We start from the raw sequence: 20123 nt of genomic DNA, 5'->3' as shown, positions 1-20123 counted from the left end.
TTTTTTTTTTTTTTTTTTTTTTTTTTTTTTTTTTTTTTTTTTTTTTTTTTTGTCTCCACTAGATATTTGGAGGTGTTGGCATTGCTTGTCTGCCCTTGGGCCTCATTTTCTCATTCGTTAGGCGTCCAAAGGCTGTTATCACTCGTTCACAGTATATCAAGGTGCTTTTTAGCTTTTCATAATTCATAATGCACATTCGTTATTATTTTAATGGTGGGATGGACTTGCTAATTTCTATCGCTCAATAAGTTTATTTAATATTCTGCAGGAAGCAACAGACTTGGGAAAAAAGGCAAGAGAACTGAAGAAAGCTGCTGATGCACTCCATCAAGAAGAAAGAAGTGGTTCTAAGGGTAGAAAATGGCGAAAGAATGTGAAGGCTGTAGAGAAGGTATGTTTCACCCTGGACAATGTTGGTGCTGATGTCCTTTTGGGCTTTATCCTTCCTTTTATTTTTGAATTTGGTTTTGGTTTTGATTAAATGCACTGTTCACTATTATCACATAATTGCTGAAGATCCTCAGCTTTTGCTAGAAGTCTTGTGAGTGTCGTTTTTGTCAGATGAGAACTTCAATACATTACTAAGTTTGATTTTAGATGTTCATTCTCAATTCTTAATGTGTTTATTGTGGCATCTACTTGTTTAATTTTGTAGGAGTTGCTTCAATTGGAAGAAGATGTAAATCTTTTAGAAGAGATGTACCCACAGGGAGAAAAGGTGGACTGCTGGATTTATTGTTATTATTATTTATCTTTTCTATTGTACAATTGCACTAACTTCTATTATCTTTTTTTATGAAAATATTAATATGCTGAACCACAGGCGGAGACTGCATGGGCATTGACCGTTCTTGGCTACTTGGCAAAACTTGTGTTGGGAGTTTTGGGGTGAGTGAAGTTATGCTCCCCCTAGATTTTTCTGTTAAAGCATTACATATTCCTCTTTCTTTCTTTCTTTCTTAGCATCTATTTCACATCCACACTTTATTTAAAAATAGGTGCTTAACTGTGTACGATGATTTGTTGAAGAGTGAAGGAGGCGACATCTTGCAATTTTTGCTATATGTTGCTAGATTAAGGGGGTAGATCATATTGGAGGTTCTTTTCTTTTTGTTTTGGTGACAAGTTGAGCTCTCGACTTTAAAATATTTGGTGGAAAGATTGATAAAACGTTGTTGCTCTTCCAAAGTCAGGAACTTGGGCTTTTACTGAAGATAGATAATGTCCACTCCACTTCTCTTTTTTTTTTTTTCTTTTTTCTCTGTTATTCTTCACGAGTTAGTTGACCTAGTTGCCACCTGGGTATATTAAATTTCCATCGACATATTGACATTTTGACATATCCATGTGGTTGACATCGACAATAAGGGGTGAACTGATATTTCCATTATATAGTAAAAAAAATCGATAAATCATAAAAATGGATCACAAAATGTTGCTACAATGAATATAATATAAATAATAAGCATTCAAACTCACTTAAGAAGTGTAAATTTAATATATATAGATATGTACATGTTCCAAAAGTATCTATCGACAACAACATTTTATCGATATTTCCATGACATTTTCATAAAATTAAGGCCTTGTTTTTTTTTTTCTTGAAGTAGTTATGTTCCATTGTTGGGATATCAGTTTCTTAAGCAAGTATATTAGACTCGTGTTTATCTTTGTTTTTTCACAATTTGAGTCATATTCAGTCGCATTGTATAATTATTTTTTTTCTTTCTGTTTGACAGGTTGATTGTTTCAGTGGCCTGGGTTATACATATCATTATATATCTGCTCGTTGATCCCCCGCTGTCTCCTTTTCTAAATGAAGTTTTTATCAAGCTGGATGATGTTTGGGGTACAGTTCTTTTCCTCATATTTTCCTTTCATGCTTTTTTCTGTGATAAATGTCGATATGAAGATTATTTTCCCATGTCACTAGGTCTTCTTGGAACTGCAGCATTTGCATTCTTCTGCTTCTACCTTCTTCTAGCAGTGATTGCGGGAGCCATGATGCTTGGCCTGAGACTAGTTTTTATCACAATTCATCCTATGAAGTATTTACAGTTTTCTTAGTGTTGAGTTTGTTCCTTTTTTTTTTTGTCTGTCCAGCTGTTGATTGCTCAAAATTGACGTCACATTTTTGTTTCTCTTTCATCTATTCTTGTATACAGGTGGGGAGCCACTCTGATGAACTCTTTCCTGTTTAATGTGGGGCTCATCCTCCTATGCTCTATCAGGTTAGGATCTTCAATTATTATTGCTTATTATCTACTATTTGCATTAGAACTTCTATGGTGGAGGCTGGCCAATAATGATCACCAATGAAGAAACAGTTTGGGGCGACAAAACCCGGGATACATTTGTGGATAAGTATGAGAAACTATCATTAATTTCAAAGGATGTACAAACAGGGATGGGAGGGGACATGGTGTCTCAAATCCCTCTCCTTAATCAAGGAGTTACAAAAACGTCACTGATTGACTTGAAGAAAAAAGGGAGAATGATTACACAAAACTCTCAGTTTGGAAAATAGAACCCCTGATCTATTCTCTCATTACAAATCCTATTAGTCCCCCTACCAAATATTGAGGCTTCGGTTGATTAAAGTAATTTAAATTAGTGCCAAATAACTGACTACCCAGAAAGGCACTACCTTGATTCTTTTTTTAAAGATACGAGGCTCTCCAGACGACAAGCACGAGATTGATTGCTTGTCTCTTTTGTGATGCTGGTGGATGAATTTAAGATGTTCTCATTAGTCTAAACTTGAGATTTATTCCTTCTCAATGAAAGTCATTCTTTTCATTAAAAGAAAAAAGTCTGACCCAAAGATTAGGAAGATCTTTGTTAAATGTTGAGCAGTTGTTATTTAGTTGTCATCTATAGCTGAAATTAGAAGGGTTCTTTCTGTATCTTAATCAAGTTGTTTGACTGATTATATCATGTCTGTTTTCTTTTTTATAGTGTGATTCAGTTTTGCTCCACGGCATTTGCGTACTATGCACGAGCAACTGCAGCACAAGAAATCTTTGGACACACATTGCAGTCTCTTCGCGGTATCAGATATTTGTACAAGTGAGTGAGGAGAATTTTATCCACTGATTTTTTTGATCCTGAATCCATGCCATCTGTGCTTTTGATTTGGTTGAATATACTTGGCTGTTGCATTGCAGGTATAATGTTTTCCAAATAGCATTCGTTGCATTGGCAGGACTGACCTTCGTGTATTATGCTGCCTTTGTAAGCTTCCAAAACTAATGCACTAGTTTGTTCTTTAAACCCCAATTTTTGGTTCTAATGCCACCATGGTATCTCCTTTTGTATTGAAACTTCAAGGGATGGAGAAGAAAAAAGCCTTCTGGCAGGTTCCAGCTCTCCTCATAATTGTATTTCTTGCCTCGACAAATCAAAAACCGACTAGGCCAATAAATTCTTTCATGTTCGTCATCCTTTTTAGACTAATTTGATTTGAAGGTCGTGTTCGGCGGAGACTTTCATTGTTGAATCTTGTGAAGTTGGCTGAAAACATCCAGAGAGTTGACTGACCTCCATATACAAAATGACATGGTGAGTGGTGCGACTGTTTGTATTTAAAAGGCTTTTGTATGTATTGTTTCTTTAATTTGTGTTGTTATGCATTCGGGTAGGCATGTAAAATTTAAGGTTGGTTGGTTCTTTACACACTGGAAAATGATTCCTTAGAAAAGGCATTTCTTTGTAATATATAAGCCAATTGAGGATTAATTCTTGTATCAGTGGACCTTCAAAATGAGAAAAAAAAAACAAGAGAATTTGGAAGCTCTAAAAATGCCATGGTTGGTTTGGCTGTGGTTTATAACATTTTTTAAAAATTTTACTGACAACATTATAAATTTATTATGTGAGTCAACTCAACAATTCTTAATTATAGAAACAACAATAGAACAAAGTTTAAAAAGTATAAAAACAAAAAACGCTCGGCTTGGGGCTATCACCCACGACTACATCGTTAAGACTACTAAATCCTTTTCCGAATTTTGAACCTTGCGCTTTAATAACTAAGCTAGACGGGCTCACGTAATATTTTGTGAAAAATAATTGAGTCCGACAACAATTTTAATTTAAAATTGTAGAAATAGTAAGAGGAAAATTAAAAAGAAAAAGAAAAAAACACCCACCGACCTTATTAAACAAAAACAAACGCCCATCGTGGGATTCGAACCCATGACAAAAAGGTTAAGAGCCTTGCACTTTTAACGACTAGGCTAAAACATGCTCACATGGTGCAAATAATTGGGTTCGATCTCAGGTCCACTACATAATTTTTTAAATTTTAAAAATAAATAATAATATAGGAAAAGGTTTGAATAATAATTGAGTCCAACGATAATTTTAAAATGGTAGAAATAATAAGAGACAACCACCGTGGGTCTTGAACCTGCAAACACAAGGTTAAGAGTCTTACGCTCTATCAACTATGTTAGATAGGCTCGCATGGTGCAAATTATTGGGTTCGATTTCAGGTCCACTGCAAACCATTGAATTAGTAAGAGAACAAAATTTAAAAAACAAACACCAACCGTAGGGTTCAAACCCACGACCACAAGGTTAAATGCCTTGTACTCTACCAACTGAGCTAGACAATCTCGAGCAGTGCAAACCATTAGGTTCGATCTTAGGTACATTGCATCATTTTCTAAATTTTAAAAAATAAATAATAATATAAGAAAAAGTTTGAATAATAATTGAGCCGACAACAATTTTAAAATCAAATGCCCACCGTGGGGTTCAAACCCACGACCAAAAAGTTAAGAGTCTTGCGCTCTACCAACTAAGCTAGACAAGCTCACATGGTGTGAATCATTAGGTTCGATCTCAAGTCCCCTGCATCATTTTCAAAATTTAAAAAATAAATAATAATATAGGACAAAGTTTGAATAATAATTGAGCCCGACAACAATTTTAAAAAACAAATGCCCACCGTGTGGTTTGAACCCACGACCACAAGGTTAAGAGCGCTCTACCAACTGAGCTAGACGGGCTCGCATGGTGCAAGCCATTAGGTTCGATCTCGAGTCCACTGCATCATTTTCTAAATTTAAATAATAAATAATAATATAGAACAAAGTTTGAATAATAATTGAGCCCGACAACAATTTTAAAAAACAAATGCCCACCGTGGGGCTTGAACCCACAACCACAAGGTTAAGAGCCTTGCACTCTACCAACTGAGCTAGACGAGCTCGCGTGCTGTAAACCATTGGGTTCGATCTCAGGTCCACTGCATCATTTTCTAAATTTAAAAAATAAATAATAATAAAGGACTAAGTTTGAATAATAATTAAGACCTACAACAATTTTAAAGTCAAACGCCCACCATGGGGCTCAAACCCACAACCATAAGGTTAAAAGCCTTACACTCAACCAACTGAGCTAGACGGGCTTGCATGGTGCAAACAATTAGGTTCGATCTTAGGTCCACTGCATCATTTTCTAAATTTAAAAAATAAATAATAAGATAGGAAAAGGTTTGAATAATAATTGAGCCCAACAACAAATTTAAAAAGCAAACGCCCACCATGGGCTCAAACTCACAACCACAAGATTAAGAGCCTTGCGCTCTACCAACTAAGCTAGACAGGTGTCTCAATCACGCTTTTAATGGCAGCGGACTTGCGATAGTGCGGCACTCACTTTCCAACGTCAAGTGAGCTCAGCCAATTCGTTCTTGCGTCACCTACGGCCAAGCGACATATGCTCGAGCCTCTGGCCTCGGTTTTAAGAGAAGGTTTTAGAAAGCGAGGGCAGAGAGAGATTTTCGAAAGAGAGATTTTTGAAAGAGACGTTATATAAGCAAGCAAGAGAGAAATAACAACGGCTTACAGTATATAACCTTGGGTAGGGAGAAGTTGACAACTAGTCGTATCCCCCTATAGTATATTATGAGGCATTTCATGTCTGACAGGCCTAGACATGATATTTCTGAAACGTCATACTTCCTAGAAATATAAAAGTAAAACACTAGAATATGAAAAGACATAAAGGGTTGGCATGCGGCCATGGGCAACACACCTTGGACGAGCATGACTGTGACAACGGGCTCGCGTGGTGCAAACCATTAGGTTCGATCTTGGGTCCCCTGTATCATTTTCTAAATTTAAAAAATAAATAACAATATAGGACAAAGTTTGAATAATAATTGAGCCCGGCAACACGCCTTGGACGAGCATGGCCGTGACAACGGGCTCGCGTGGTGCAAACCATTAGGTTCGATCTCGAGTCCCCTATATCATTTTCTAAATTTAAAAAATAAATAACAATATAGGACAAAGTTTGAATAATAATTGAGCCTGACAAAAATTTTAAAATCAAACACCCACCATAGAGCTCAAACCCACAACCACAAAGGTTAAGAGCCTTGCACTCTACCAATTGAGCTAGATGGGCTCACATGGTGGAAACCATTAGGTTCGATCTTAGGTCCACTGCATCATTTTCTAAATTTAAAAAATAAATAATAATATAGGACAAAATTTAAATAATAATTGAGCCCGACAATAATTTTAAAATCAAACGCCCAACATGGTGGCTCAAACCCATGACCACAAGGTTAAGAGCCTTGCGCTCTACCAACTAAGCTAGACAAGCTCACATCATGCAAATCATTAGGTTCGATCTCAGGTCCACTGCACCATTTTCTAAATTTAAAAAATAAATAATAATATATGACAAAGTTTGAATAATAATTGAGCTTGACAACAATTTTAAAATCAAACACCCACTGTGGGGCTCAAACCCACGACCACAAGGTTAAGAGCCTTGCGCTCTACCAACTGAGCTAGACGGGCTCGCATGGTGCAAACCATTAGGTTCGATCTCAGGTCCACTACATCATTTTCTAAATTTAAAAAATAAATAATAATATAGGACAAAGTTTGAATAATAATTGAGTCTAACAACAATTTTGAAACAAGTTAAGAGCCGCTCTACCAACTGAGCTAGACAGGCTCACTTCTGCAAACCATTAGGTCCACTGCATCATTTTCTAAATTTAAAAAATAAATAACAATATAGGACAAAGTTTGAATAATAATTGAGCCCGACAACAATTTTAAAATCAAACACCCACCCATGGGGTTCGAACCCACGACCACAAAGTTAAGAGCCTTGCACTCTACCAACTAAGCTAAACAAACTCACACGATGTAAATCATTAGGTTCGATCTCAGGTCCACTGCACCATTTTCTAAATTAAAAAAAATAAATAATAATATAGGACAAAGTTTGAATAATAATTGAGTCCGACAACAATTTTAAAAAACAAAATTGTTAGGTTAAGAGCCTTGCGCTCCCTGGACGGGCTCGGTGCAAACCATTAGGTTCAATCTCAGGTCCACTACACCATTTTCTAAATTTAAAAAATAAATAATAATATGGGACAAAGTTTGAATAATAATTGAGCCCGACAACAATTTTAAAATCAAACATCCATTATAACGCTCAAACCCACAACCACAAGGTTAAGAGCCATACACTCTACCAACTAAGCTAGACTACCTCGCATGATGTAAACCATTGGGTTCGATCTCGAGTCCACTGCATTATTTTCTAAATTTTAAAAATAAATAATAATACATGACAAAGTTTGAATAATAGAACAAAATTTTAAAAAACAAACATCTACCGTAGGGTTCAAACCAACGATCTATCAACTAAGCTAGACAGGCTCACATAGTATAAACCATTAAGTTCGATCTCAGGTCCACTACATCATTTTCTATATTTTATAAATAAATAATAATATATGACAAAGTTTGGATAATAATTGAGCCCGAAACAATTTTAAAATTGTAGAAATAGTAGGAGAACAAAATTTAAAAAAACAAACACCCACCATGAGGAACAAACCCACTACCACAAAGTTAAGAGCCTTGCGCTTTACCAACTTAGCTAGACAAGCTCGCATGCTGCAAATCATTAGGTTCCATCTATGGTCCAGTGCAACATTTTACGGGGCTCAAGCCCACAAGCTCAAGGTTAAAAGCCTTGCACTCTACCAACTAAGTTAGACGGGCTCGCATGGTGCAAACCATTGGATTCTATCCCAGGTCCACCGTATCATTTTCTAAATTTTAAAAATAAATAATCATATAGGACAAAGTTTGAAGCTAGACCGACTCACATGGTGCAAACCATTGGGTTTAATCTCAGGTCCATTGCATCATTTTCTAAATTTTAAACACTCACTGTGGGGCTGAAACCCACGACCACAAGGTTAAGAGCGTTGCCTACGAACTAAGCTAGACAGGCTTACGTTGTGCAAACCATTGGGTTCAATCTCAAATCCACTTCATCATTTTCTAGATTTTAAAAATAAATAATAATATAAGACAATTTTTGAAATATAATTGAGTCCGATAACAATTTTAAAATTGTAGAAATATACGTCCACAAGGTTAAGAGCGTTGCGCTCTACCAACTAAGCTAGATAGACTCAAATGATACTTACTATTGGGTTCGATAACAAAAATAATTGATTCAGTTTGTTGAATCTTCTATGATCCTGCTGAATCGTGTAATTGATTCAGTTGAAACATTTGAAACATCGTAATTAATTATGCTAGTTAAACCCACGAGAGTCATGTCTAGATGATAGAGGAATGATTCCAGTATTAGAAGTATGGAGTAAATTTCTGATCCTGTTATTATCTCCTAACGTGATAATGATAAGGAGTCCTTTCATTTCTATGGTACCTTCTCAAGCCATACAATTACAAAACGACATATTGGTCGTAAAATGACATGTCGCTACTTAGACTCAAATTGAGATGTTCTAGTATTGCTTTCTAAGAGCAGCCTGTCTACCGATTTCACTATATCGGCTTTCTTAAAATCTTAATAACTTATTATTATTTAAATTTATCATGTTAATTTATTATTGGGTTTTTCTATAAAAAAAATGAATAAATCATTTAAAAATTCAGAAATATACGTACATTAATATGAAAATTGTCATTATTTAATGAATTTAGATGAATAAAAACCCCATTTTAAAAATCAAAATTTAGAGATATGAAATTATATGAAATATATTATTACTATTATTATTGAATTCGGTTTGTGACATGGACAAAGGAAGTTTCATGGAAGTTTCCAGGATACATCTCACATGACGTGGACCCCCAAAGAGGCATCCACATGGCAGTCGGGTGTAAAGCTCATATTGTACGGCCTCTCTGTGATGTGGTAAAAGATTCAAATCTCCACGTTAGCAATTATTATGCAGTAACGACATGTAGTCGTCAGCCTCACGCAGGATACGACAACCGACAAGTCGCCCAAGTTCATCACGGATTCGATCTCTTGCGGCAGAAAGCGACACCAAAGATCATGCATCGTCCTGTCTTGTGAAGCAATTTGACGACACGTAGTATCATGACCACAATTACTTTTTCTTTTTCCTTTATTAAATTGAACAGAAAAATAGTACCATAGTATCCAAATTTGATGACGTCAAAATTCATTTTTATCATTAAATTAATAAAAATAATTATATCATAAAAATCTAAAAAAATACTATAATACCCTTTATATAAAAAATTCCCGGTAAAATTTCATACATTATTTCAAAACTTATAATCAAGGAATATTATCTTCATTCGTATGAGTTCTTTTGAGAAGTTTAAAGTAAAACCATGAGAGCTTACCGACAATATCATACTATGGAGATTATGTTACTTTTTCTATTTATTAAAATCACTCCTAGAAAATAAAAATAATAATAATAAATAAATAAATAAAGGTCTGCATAAAACTACAAAAATCCATCCGTATGGCAGAAACCAAAGCTTTGACAGTGTCCTTTTCAGAGTACTCCACAGTTTGCCCATTACAAACCTCACGGTCCTTTGTACGGAAAAAAACGATTTTTTTTTATTTTCATAAAATATTAATTTATTAAATTTATTTTTTTAAAAAATTGTTATGTAATAATAAAAAAATTGTCGTAATAAAAAGTTACAAAATGGAAATAAATTTAAATATTTACTAAAAGCACTAAAATTAAATAAATTTCAAAATATAAAGGTGAAGTTGATATTTTAACCAAATTATTACAATGCTTCATAATTGTACCAATAATTTCAAATTATCGAATTTTCAGTACAATTTCGTTGATATTTTTATTGAATTGAGGGGCCTCAATGTGAAGAATCTCTGACATTCTTCCAAAAAAAAATATATATATATATATATATATATATATATATATTTTAGTACGAGCAGAGGATTTATGAAATTTTCTCAAAAATCGAGCTGCAGATTGACTTGTGTTGTGAATCATCGTCTTTAACTTCCATCAATGGTGGATACGTCTTCTCGTAACGGATTGTTAAATCTACGGCTTAGATCAAAGATATATGTTTTAACGAGTTAAAATACATTTAAATCGATGATATATATTTTTCTTTTGACCGAATGTGTGGAGATTGAAAGTACTTACAAAAATGGAGTATTCACTTAAATTCTTGTGGACCATTGTCATTCAACCATTCAAATTCTAATCTCACACTCGTGGGTTATACGAGCACAAGAGAATCACGTAAATATAATTGTTGTATAATACTCGAGTAAAGAAGGGGACGTGAGTGATTCTTAAGATAAAATGTCTACAAAATTTTAAAAGAATTGAAAGTTATTATCTATACTAACAATGTGCACCTTAACGACTATAAAGATAAACGTGTTTTGCTTAGAGCTGTTACATATTTAGTGACTACTTGAAAATTTCAAGTAGGTAATGTAACCATGTTTCAGGGCAATGTCACGGTCATCAAGTGCCGAATCCAAATTTCAAATCTTGGGTGTGAGACGTTATACTTTATTTTTTCTTTCATTATTATATTCTTTTAAATAGTTAAGGCTTTATTCACGAACGTCGATGTATGCAATTATCGACCATACTTAACTAACATTAATTACATAGTTAACTCAAATGTAATTCAATTAATTAAAACACGTTTATTTTTTAATTAAAAAATCATAGGGCGGGTCAGAAATCAAATCCCAAAGAATATTAGACCACAAAAAAAATGTAGAGTTCGTGGGACATGTTCATTCTATATGGCACGAAAAAATGAAAGCGTAGCAAGTAACATGCAACCCTTTGTCCTTTTTGAAAATGGCTTCAACTTCTTTATCTATACTGATCATCGTCACTATTCACGAATTTTCTTGGAAGCTCGTTTATTATTATTATTTTTTTAAATATATTACATATTTATTGTTTTGATCGAGAATATTCATTAATAGTGTGAAATTGACACATGTAATAACTACACGTTAATGGTTATGAAGAAGAGAAGGACGGGGCCGTTTTTTGGGACCGAAGACAAAAACGATCTAAAATATTAAAAATTATTTTGTATCCTCTCAGTATTGATTCAAATTATATACCTCAAATAAATCTAACCTGTCAATTTAAGTATGATTCAATTGATTTAGAAGAAATAAATGGGAGGAAAGAGGGAACCAAAACAAGTGGGTAGAACGTGAAATGATTAGAAAAGACAAGCAATGAAGAAGAGAGGGACGGGGCCGTTTTTGGAGTTAAAAGACAAAAACGACCTAAAAAGATTAAAAATGATTTTCTTTTTTTATAATTATTAGTGTAAACTATCAATTTGAGCATAGTTCAACTCATTTATAAAAAAAAAACAAAACACAGTAGCTTTCTAAACATTCCCGTGCCCAAACCCATGTGATTCCCATCTCTTATAATAATAATAATAAATCCAACCAACATTCTGCGAATCCCAATTATTGTTGAAATATATGGAATAAATATTTTTTAAAAATTCTTTATTAATATTTTATAATTATTTTTTACGTTGGCCAAAATTAATTAATTTATGAAAATTTAGAAATTATTGTTTGAAGGTAAATTTAAAATGTTTTATATCATTGTTTGGTAATTTAAATATTTAAATATTATTTATTTCCAACGTCCAATCATTCCGCCGACCGGGCCAATTTCAACTAATAATTTATAGTTAATTCAAATTTTATTTTATGGGGATATAAAATTATATAATTATCCCAAATAATTTGGCCCATAGGCTTTTATATTTTAAATTTTAGCAGAGGTGTCCCTTAAAAATGAACGGAAGTGAAATGATTGATTCTTGAGGGGTCAATTTGAAAATCCCCAAGAAACTTCCTCGAAATTTCCTTTGTATTGTCCATTTGTGAGGTGGCAGTCATAACATATTTGGCTATATATATATATATAACAAATCTGGGTCTTTTTGCAAATTTTTGGGGTTGCTTTTTTTAATTTCTAAGAGTTTGGGGGCAATATTTTCAAATTCATCATTATTTCGAGTTCCTTCTGGAATTTCTATTTTTATTATTACCAAAAGAAGAAAATAATATCCTTAACTATATTATTGAAGATTTGCACTTATTTTATTTTCGTATATATTTTATAATATTTTGTAAATGAAACTCTTAACTCTCTGAATTAAAAAATACTCATAAACTTTCAAAGTTTCGACAATGTTATTAAATTTTCAAAAACAGTTTAAAAAATATTATTATCGTTAGTTTTAAATACAAATGATTGTTATCTTGTTTTAAAAATATCATTAAACTTTTAATAATATTTCAAAAATATCTTTAAACTTTGAAAAGTTTCATTAATACCCTTCATTTTTCAGTCTCGAATTCAAAAGTTACATTTTAGAAAATACTCATAACAGTTATAAAAAAAAGTTCAAAATATTATTACTGTTAATATAGTGAGTATAAATCGTCTATCAAAACCTCAAAGATTATCTATAAATATTTTAATATTATTTTGAAAAGCTCAAATGTGTACAATGGTAAATGTATTTTTTTAAAATTTATTTAAAAAAAGTTTAAATGTGTTTTTTTTTTATTTAAACTGTCTTTAAACCATTTTGAAAATTCAAAAGTACTTTTGAAACAAAGTATTAACCATCTAAAATCAATTGTAATAATATTTTTTTAAGTTTAATCGTATTTTTAGATTTTTTTTTAAACGGTTGAAATTTTTGAAAATTTATGAGTATTTTTCAAATAAGTATAAAATATAAATTAATTATTATTATTATTATTTGTTCTTATGATTTTTTTTTAATATTCATCATCAACATTTTATTGGTATATTTATGGACATTTTTTTATAAAATTTGAGATAATATAACTTTTTTATATTTCTCAAACTTATTTATTTTTCATAAACAATATTATCAATACTAATAAACAAAGAAAACATAATATATTATTTATGTTAATTAAATAAATAAATAAAAAGAAAAAAGCTGCCAGAAGGTGTTCAAAATCTGTTGGAACACGTGCCTTACTGCAGGAGTGATTTTATTCTTCCACCAGAAATCTTTACAATCCGTATCATCATCATTATTGGAAAAGTTAGATTAAAAATATTATTTTAGTTTATAAACTATTTTAATCAATTTTAATTTTAATTTTAAATCTTTAATCAAAATTATGAACGAGAGATTCACCGTGTATGAACGAGAACAATTGTCTCTATTGATATGAGACATTTCGAGAATTGTTAAATTAGAATTATGAAGACTTATGCACAAACGGGACAATATCACATCACTGTAAAAATACTTAGAGTATTTGTTGTCGTTATCGATTGGTATCGAAGTTATGGTCAAAACCTAGTCGTGTTGGTGATGTTCTTAGATTCCAAACAAAATTAATGAGGTTTGTGTATCGGTCCTTAGATTGGATAAAAACGTAATTGAAACACGAGGAAAATATGACATTAGAGTCCGTCACTGAACGATATACCAATGAGGACGTTGACCCTTAAGAGAGGTGAGTTATGAGATCTCACATCTGTTGGAAAAGAGAAGGAAGCATTCCTTATAAAAGTGTAGAAACCTTTCCCTAATATACGTGTTTTAAAACCGTGAGGCTGATAACGATACGTAACGGGCCAAAACGAACAATATCTGCTAACAGTGGACTATGAAAGGAGCCTTGAGGTGGTATTATGTTCGAGAGAAGGATCGTTAGGTACAAGCAAGGTCTCGCATTTGTTACATAGAGGAGAATTATATCGATTGGTACGATACCTTTTGGGTAATTTAAAAAGTAAAGTCACGAGAACTTATAAAAAAAAGATGGACAATATCATATTATTATAAAAATATATTAAAAGATCCATCATTTTCATCACCTTTTCATCTGTGTCTCGTAAATTTATGAATTTTTTTCTAACAACCTACCAACTTCAAATATTTGAAAATTGAATTAAAGCGGGTGACTTTATGGATTTTCATTACATGTTTTTAATTTTACATAAGACAATAAATGTAACGAATAAAATTCCCTTTTTAGGTCCTACAACATTGGAAAGTTATATGGTAGTCGTGAACTTCCCCTTTTGGTTATATGTTACTTTATAGCTCTAATTTTGTCCTTTCACATGGTAATTCAATCATATTATTATTATCAAGGGCCCAATTATTTATTAAATGCAATAAAGTCAATACACTTTATGCTTTTTAATGGGCCCCAAATTCTTTTCCCTTTTAACCTCACATCTCAAGATTATATATATATTAATTTAATCTAAAACTGACTAAATGAATAAAAATATCCTTAAATTTTATATTTTGTCGGACCTTGATATGAACCAAAAGATATCAATCATACAATATACTTCAATGAAGATGTGAAGAAAATATTGTTGAAAGTATCAAAAGATATTTCAATTCATGTCATATTGAAAAAGAATGAAGTTTTATGTTATAAATTTTGGATAGATTACAATTTAGAGTAATTTAGAGTTATTGTATTTGATTAATATATTTTAAGACTTTTTATTTACTTTAGGTTACAGTTACATAATGGTTAATTATGGCTATTAAGTATAAATGTTACACATCTTGAAATTGAGGCTTATAAAGCTATGTATGTTGTATTTGTAGGTAGACTTGGAAAATATAGTAAAAAGAGCGTTTATGCTCCCTTTAGCCAATGACTAAGTTTCTTTACAATTCTATATAGTTTAGGTTGCATGTAGAATCATTCAAACTCGACATGATCAATCTTGCTTGTGGAGTGATTCGAATCTCAACCAAGTGTTCTTGCGTTGAGATATTCGATCAACAAGATAATCCGAATCTTACTCCCCTTGTAGTGATTCCTTATCTTATCATTTCAAGAATTTACTCTCTACTTTTTTTTTTCCTTTTAACCTCACATTTCAATATATACATGCAAGCGTTATATATATATATAATCTAAATTTGTCTAAATAAATAAAAATATCCTTAAATTTTGCATTTTGTCTTTTTAAACTTTTAAAAATAGTTTTAAATGACAATAGTAATTTATTTAAAGAATGTTTTAATGTCATTAACATTTGGTTTAAAAAATACTATTGAACTTTCAAAATGTTTTAAAAAATAATCTCGACGTTTCAAAAATTTATTAATATCCAAAATTTTAAACTATTTTTCAAAGGTAAATAATGTTTAATGCTACTTTTAAAATTTAATGAATATTTTATAAATATAATACAATAAAAATATCTTTTAGAGTATTATTGAAATATTTTAATTTTCATAAATATTTAAAAAATATTATTCTTAAAAGTTATTTTAAGTATAAAGTTGTTTTTATTAATTTAAGTTAATAAAATTTATAGGATTCAATTTTAAAAATACATATTTTAATATTACAAATTTGTCATGGATTTCGAGAAAAACCGGACCGGACCGGACCCAGAATATGATGAGGCAGAGTAGGCAGTTAGTTACGAAATTTCGCGGAAGGTTCTTGGTTCAGCCTATAAAGCGTTCCATCTTACCGCCATATCTCTCAGAAAACATCTGAGACCAACAGCGCCAACTCTATCTTCCTCGTCCCTTTTTCCAGCCTCAAAAAAAGCGAACCCATGGCTTCCCAATCCGAGCCATGGCTCATGGAAAACGGAACCCTTAAGCGCTTAACCAAGGAGAGTCGCCACGGCCATGGCCGAACTGCCCACAACTTGTCCTCCTCTTCCCTACGCAAAAAGTCCGATTTAACCCTCGTCTCCAAAATCCAATTCGGCTGTCTCCGCAAGTTCCTCATCAATCTTCAGGAGGTCATTTTGGGAACTAAACTTTCCATTCTCTTCCCTGCCATTCCGCTCGCTATTGTCGCTCAGAGTTTCGGGTTTGGAAGAGTGAGAACCCTTATCCCTCTCTATTTCCCGTGAAACGACATGTCGTTCTGGTTAATTTAATTAATTAACTAATTAATATATGTATTTAGCCGTGGATTTTTGCTTTGAGCTTGCTTGGCCTCACGCCATTGGCTGAACGTGTCAGCTTCCTGACCGAGTAAGCTTCTCTGACCTTTTTATTAATATCAAATATTTATTATTATTCTTTTATTTCCTCTTATTGTTTCCATTTGTCCTTGAAGGCAAATCGCTTATTTCACCGGCCCAACAGGTAATCGGTCGTTTATATTAATTTTTTTTATTTATTTATAAAATAAAATAGATTTAATTAATGATGAAATTAAAAATTTGGTATATAGTTGGGGGGCTTTTGAATGCAACATGTGGGAATGCGACGGAGCTGATAATTGCAATTCTGGCGCTCACACAAGGAAAGATAGACGTGGTGAAGTTCTCTCTTTTGGGCTCTGTTCTTTCCAACCTTCTTCTTGTTCTTGGCACCTCTCTCTTCTGTGGTGGCATCATTAATAAAGAGCAGAGTTATGACAGAGTAAGTAACAGCTCTCTCTCTCGCATTATATTAATTTTTTAGATCAATTTTAACGTTAAGTAACCATCTAAGTCCACCGCTAACACATATTGTTATATTTGGTTTTTTTTTTTTTTTTCTGAGCTTACTCTCCGAGTTTTAAAACATGTTCTTGCGTGTGAGATCCCACGTTAGTTGGAGAAGGAAACAAAGAGTTTATAATTCTACCCTAACAGACGCGTTTTAAAACTTTAGAAAAAGCGTGGGAGACAAAGTCGAACCTAACCGACCATTTTAAAACTTTGGAGTAAGCCCAGAAGTGAAAATCTAAAAAAGACCATACGAGTTAGAGAGGAGAACAAATGGGGTGGAAACTTCTGTCTAACATACCTGTTTTAAAATATTGGGAGAAGTCGTGATGAAAAGCTTAAAGAAGATAATGTATCCAACGGTGTAGTTGAACTATTATAATAATATCATAGCCAAATAATAGACCCAATGAGTGGAGGGTGTGGAAATCTGTTACTACTGTTGGATGATGAAAGTCCCACATCGACTAATTTAGAGACTGATGATGAGTTTATAATTAAGGAATACTCTCTTCGTTGGTATGAGGTCTCTTGGGGAAGCCCAAAACAAGCCTGCGAGAGCTTAATATGGTATCAATTAAGGGAGATGCAGTTGTATGAGGAGAGGTTATAGAAATATAATTAAATATGTAATTTTGTAATTTTAACAGAGGCAAGCGGATGTGAACGCACTGATGCTGATGCTGTCATTACTGTGCCACCTATTGCCGTTATTGTTTGGGTACGCCGCCTCCTCCGCCTCCTCCGCCTCCACGGCCGCCGCCTCCACCCTCCACTTGTCCAGAGCCAGCAGCATTGTAATGCTCGCCGCTTACATTGCTTACTTGGTCTTCCAACTCTGGACTCACCGGACATTATTTGAAACTGAGGTACGTTCCTTCTCCTCTCTTTAATATTCTATTTTTTATTTAATAAAATTCAGTTAAAAAAAAAAAATTAAGTTTATATACACCCTTTCCATCCATTCATTATTATTATTATTATTATTTAATTTTCAAAATTAAATCAAGTAAAAAGTTAGTACATTTTTGAATATTTAGTTAAAAAATAAGAAAAATTGTGACAAATAATTAAAAAGTTATTACATTATAATTATAAGAAGGCGATGTATTTGTATCTGACTAGTGGCTAAGGATGTTTTGGTGGTTCTAAATGAACCACTACGACATGCTATGGTCCCGAATCCTCCACTAGAATAGTCGTTTATCTACTTTTAAATACTCAAATTTAGTTTCAAATTTTTAATAAATCGTAAAAATAGTCTCGAGTATAAATTTTAAAAAATAACAGTTTCTTCGATCGTTTCGCATTTTATAAAATTAAGTAAAAATAACTAATTTTAAGATTTTATTAAAATTACACACAATAATTATAATAATAATCAATGTCTTGGTGGGTTGATTTTTGAACCAAGATAAACATTTATTTATTAAAATTGAAATGTTTTTTTTTATTGTGTGAGAATTAAATTATTTAATTATATTATTGGAAAATTAGGAAACCGAAGACGACGACGTTTCTGGAGAAGAGGCAGTGATCGGATTCTGGAGTGCATTTGCATGGCTTGCTGGAATGACACTTCTTATTGCTTTGCTGTCCGAATACGTTGTGAACACAATTGAGGTAAATTTTAATTACTGTATATTTAAAGGGCTTTTCAGCAAAAAATGAAATATATTTTTTTATTTCTCTTTTAATAAATTTAAAATATAACCTAAAGTTTATTATGTTAATTTCAGGAAGCATCTACTACGTGGGGTTTGTCGGTCAGTTTCCTTAGCATAATCTTGCTCCCTATCGTCGGAAATGCAGCCGAACACGCCGGGGCTATCATATTCGCCTTCAAGAATAAGTTGGTAAGTATCGTAAATTAAAAATTCACGAATAGGTAATTCAATTAATTTTTAAAAAATTAAATTTATGGAGATTTATTAAATATAAAATTAAATATTTTATTTTGTTTGCAGGACATATCTTTGGGAGTTGCATTGGGATCTGCAACACAAATTGCACTTTTTGTGGTACGTATGTGTAATTATTGAAAACTTCAAACCCCTCTTGGAAAAAGGTTGAAATTACACGAACTGACCCCTGAAGAATATGTAATTGCAGATTCCACTGTGTGTGATAGTTGCTTGGACAATGGGAGTGGACATGGACCTGAACTTTAACCTCATGGAAACGGGGTCGCTTGGGTTGGCCATTATTGCCACGGCCTTCACTTTACAAGATGGAACCTCTCACTATATTAAAGGCCTCATTCTTCTCCTCTGCTACATCATCATTGCTGCTTGCTTCTTTGTTTCCAAGACCCAAGAAGGTGAGTGACTAAATTGCACGGTTCGGGTTCGGTTCGAGTGAGTTTAGTTCACGGGTTTCAATAGTCTATTTTCGTGTAGTTTTAGGGTTAAGAAGAGTTTGAATTGTGTGTAGCTTGTACCTAATTTGGAGAGGGGAGTGCCAGCGAGAACGCTAGGCCTCAAAGGGAGGTGGATTGTGAGATCCCACATCGGTTGGAGAAGAAAATGAAGCATTCTTTATAAGCGTGTGAAAATCTCTTCCTTGCATACGTGTTTCAAAAACTTTGATAGGAAGCCTAAAAGGGAAACCTCAAAGAGGACAATATCTACTGGGAGTGGGTTTTGGTTTAAAAACTTTGACAAAAGCGAAACCCTAAAGATGACAATATCTGCTACGGATGGGTTTGGGTTGTTACATGCGTGTATAGAGTACTTTTAATGAAATTAGGTCGTTAAATTAACGTATTTTTGTTTTTGGCCCATGCAGATGACAACAATGCCCCCAACTTGGGACTCCAAGCTTCAAACCAATCAATCTTCAGAGCTTAAAGGCTAATATGATGCTTTTAAGTGGGTCAAATTGCAAAATGAGAGAGGGGTTTCTTTTGAAATCTGGTCATAAAGAAGGACCAAACAGCAAAATCAAATGGATTTGTTATTAAATTCTTTGATATCAGAATTGGCCTGGATCGAACGCTTGCCGCCTGCCTGGTGGAACGCTTAGAAAATTTCAAACTATGGGGAGTTTGATGAAGGCAGTTTGTGGGCTAATAATTAAGCGCATGCAATCTGCAATAAATATTTGTATGCTTTTTTTATTTGTGTTTTTATATGCATTTTTCGTCGTTGTGTTTGAATTTTCATGTATCATAAGAATATGTTGGTAATGAGAATCATATCCTTTCTATTTTCCTCTCCTTTTTTATTATACTTTAAATTTTATTATTATAATTTTAAAACCATCTGTCAATTTGAAAATCGAGGATTTGAATTGAAAT

General features: G+C 32.8%; 2 protein-coding genes and 4 non-coding genes across 6 annotated transcripts in view; 2 read left to right on the top strand and 4 right to left on the bottom strand.

The window, feature by feature from the left end:
- LOC111453743 (LIMR family protein At5g01460) overlaps positions 1-3749 on the top strand; it is a 6285-nt gene extending 2536 nt beyond the window's left edge. Inside the window, exons 5-14 of the mRNA XM_023094964.1 lie at positions 63-161; positions 269-391; positions 656-718; positions 824-888; positions 1740-1849; positions 1934-2048; positions 2166-2231; positions 2959-3069; positions 3168-3234; positions 3331-3749. Coding sequence (XP_022950732.1) covers positions 63-161; positions 269-391; positions 656-718; positions 824-888; positions 1740-1849; positions 1934-2048; positions 2166-2231; positions 2959-3069; positions 3168-3234; positions 3331-3378 — 867 coding nt within the window. The 3' untranslated portion in view covers positions 3379-3749. The remainder of the gene's footprint in view (positions 1-62; positions 162-268; positions 392-655; positions 719-823; positions 889-1739; positions 1850-1933; positions 2049-2165; positions 2232-2958; positions 3070-3167; positions 3235-3330) is intronic.
- Positions 3750-5143: 1394 nt separating this feature from the next.
- Positions 5144-5216, bottom strand: TRNAK-CUU. The gene has a single exon. It is a non-coding gene; the product is annotated as a tRNA-Lys (tRNA).
- A 127-nt stretch (positions 5217-5343) lies between these two features.
- TRNAK-UUU lies at positions 5344-5416 on the bottom strand. Its single transcript has one exon. It is a non-coding gene; the product is annotated as a tRNA-Lys (tRNA).
- A 1131-nt stretch (positions 5417-6547) lies between these two features.
- TRNAK-CUU lies at positions 6548-6621 on the bottom strand. Its single transcript has one exon. It is a non-coding gene; the product is annotated as a tRNA-Lys (tRNA).
- A 127-nt stretch (positions 6622-6748) lies between these two features.
- TRNAK-CUU lies at positions 6749-6821 on the bottom strand. The gene has a single exon. It is a non-coding gene; the product is annotated as a tRNA-Lys (tRNA).
- Positions 6822-15856: 9035 nt separating this feature from the next.
- On the top strand, positions 15857-20032 carry LOC111453055 (vacuolar cation/proton exchanger 3-like). The gene is made up of 10 exons (XM_023093997.1): positions 15857-16207; positions 16297-16364; positions 16450-16478; positions 16567-16757; positions 17476-17694; positions 18323-18448; positions 18565-18681; positions 18793-18846; positions 18938-19145; positions 19613-20032. Exons 1-10 carry the CDS (start codon positions 15935-15937, stop codon positions 19672-19674), a joined length of 1347 nt encoding a protein of 448 aa, XP_022949765.1. The 5' UTR covers positions 15857-15934; the 3' UTR covers positions 19675-20032.
- Positions 20033-20123: the final 91 nt, after the last annotated feature.

This window comes from Cucurbita moschata, unplaced genomic scaffold, assembly GCF_002738365.1.
Source record: "Cucurbita moschata cultivar Rifu unplaced genomic scaffold, Cmos_1.0 Cmo_Scf00015, whole genome shotgun sequence".
Taxonomy (NCBI): domain Eukaryota; kingdom Viridiplantae; phylum Streptophyta; class Magnoliopsida; order Cucurbitales; family Cucurbitaceae; genus Cucurbita; species Cucurbita moschata.
The sequence above is the reverse complement of the archived record's forward strand: the minus strand, read 5'-3'. Positions and strand labels throughout refer to the sequence as shown.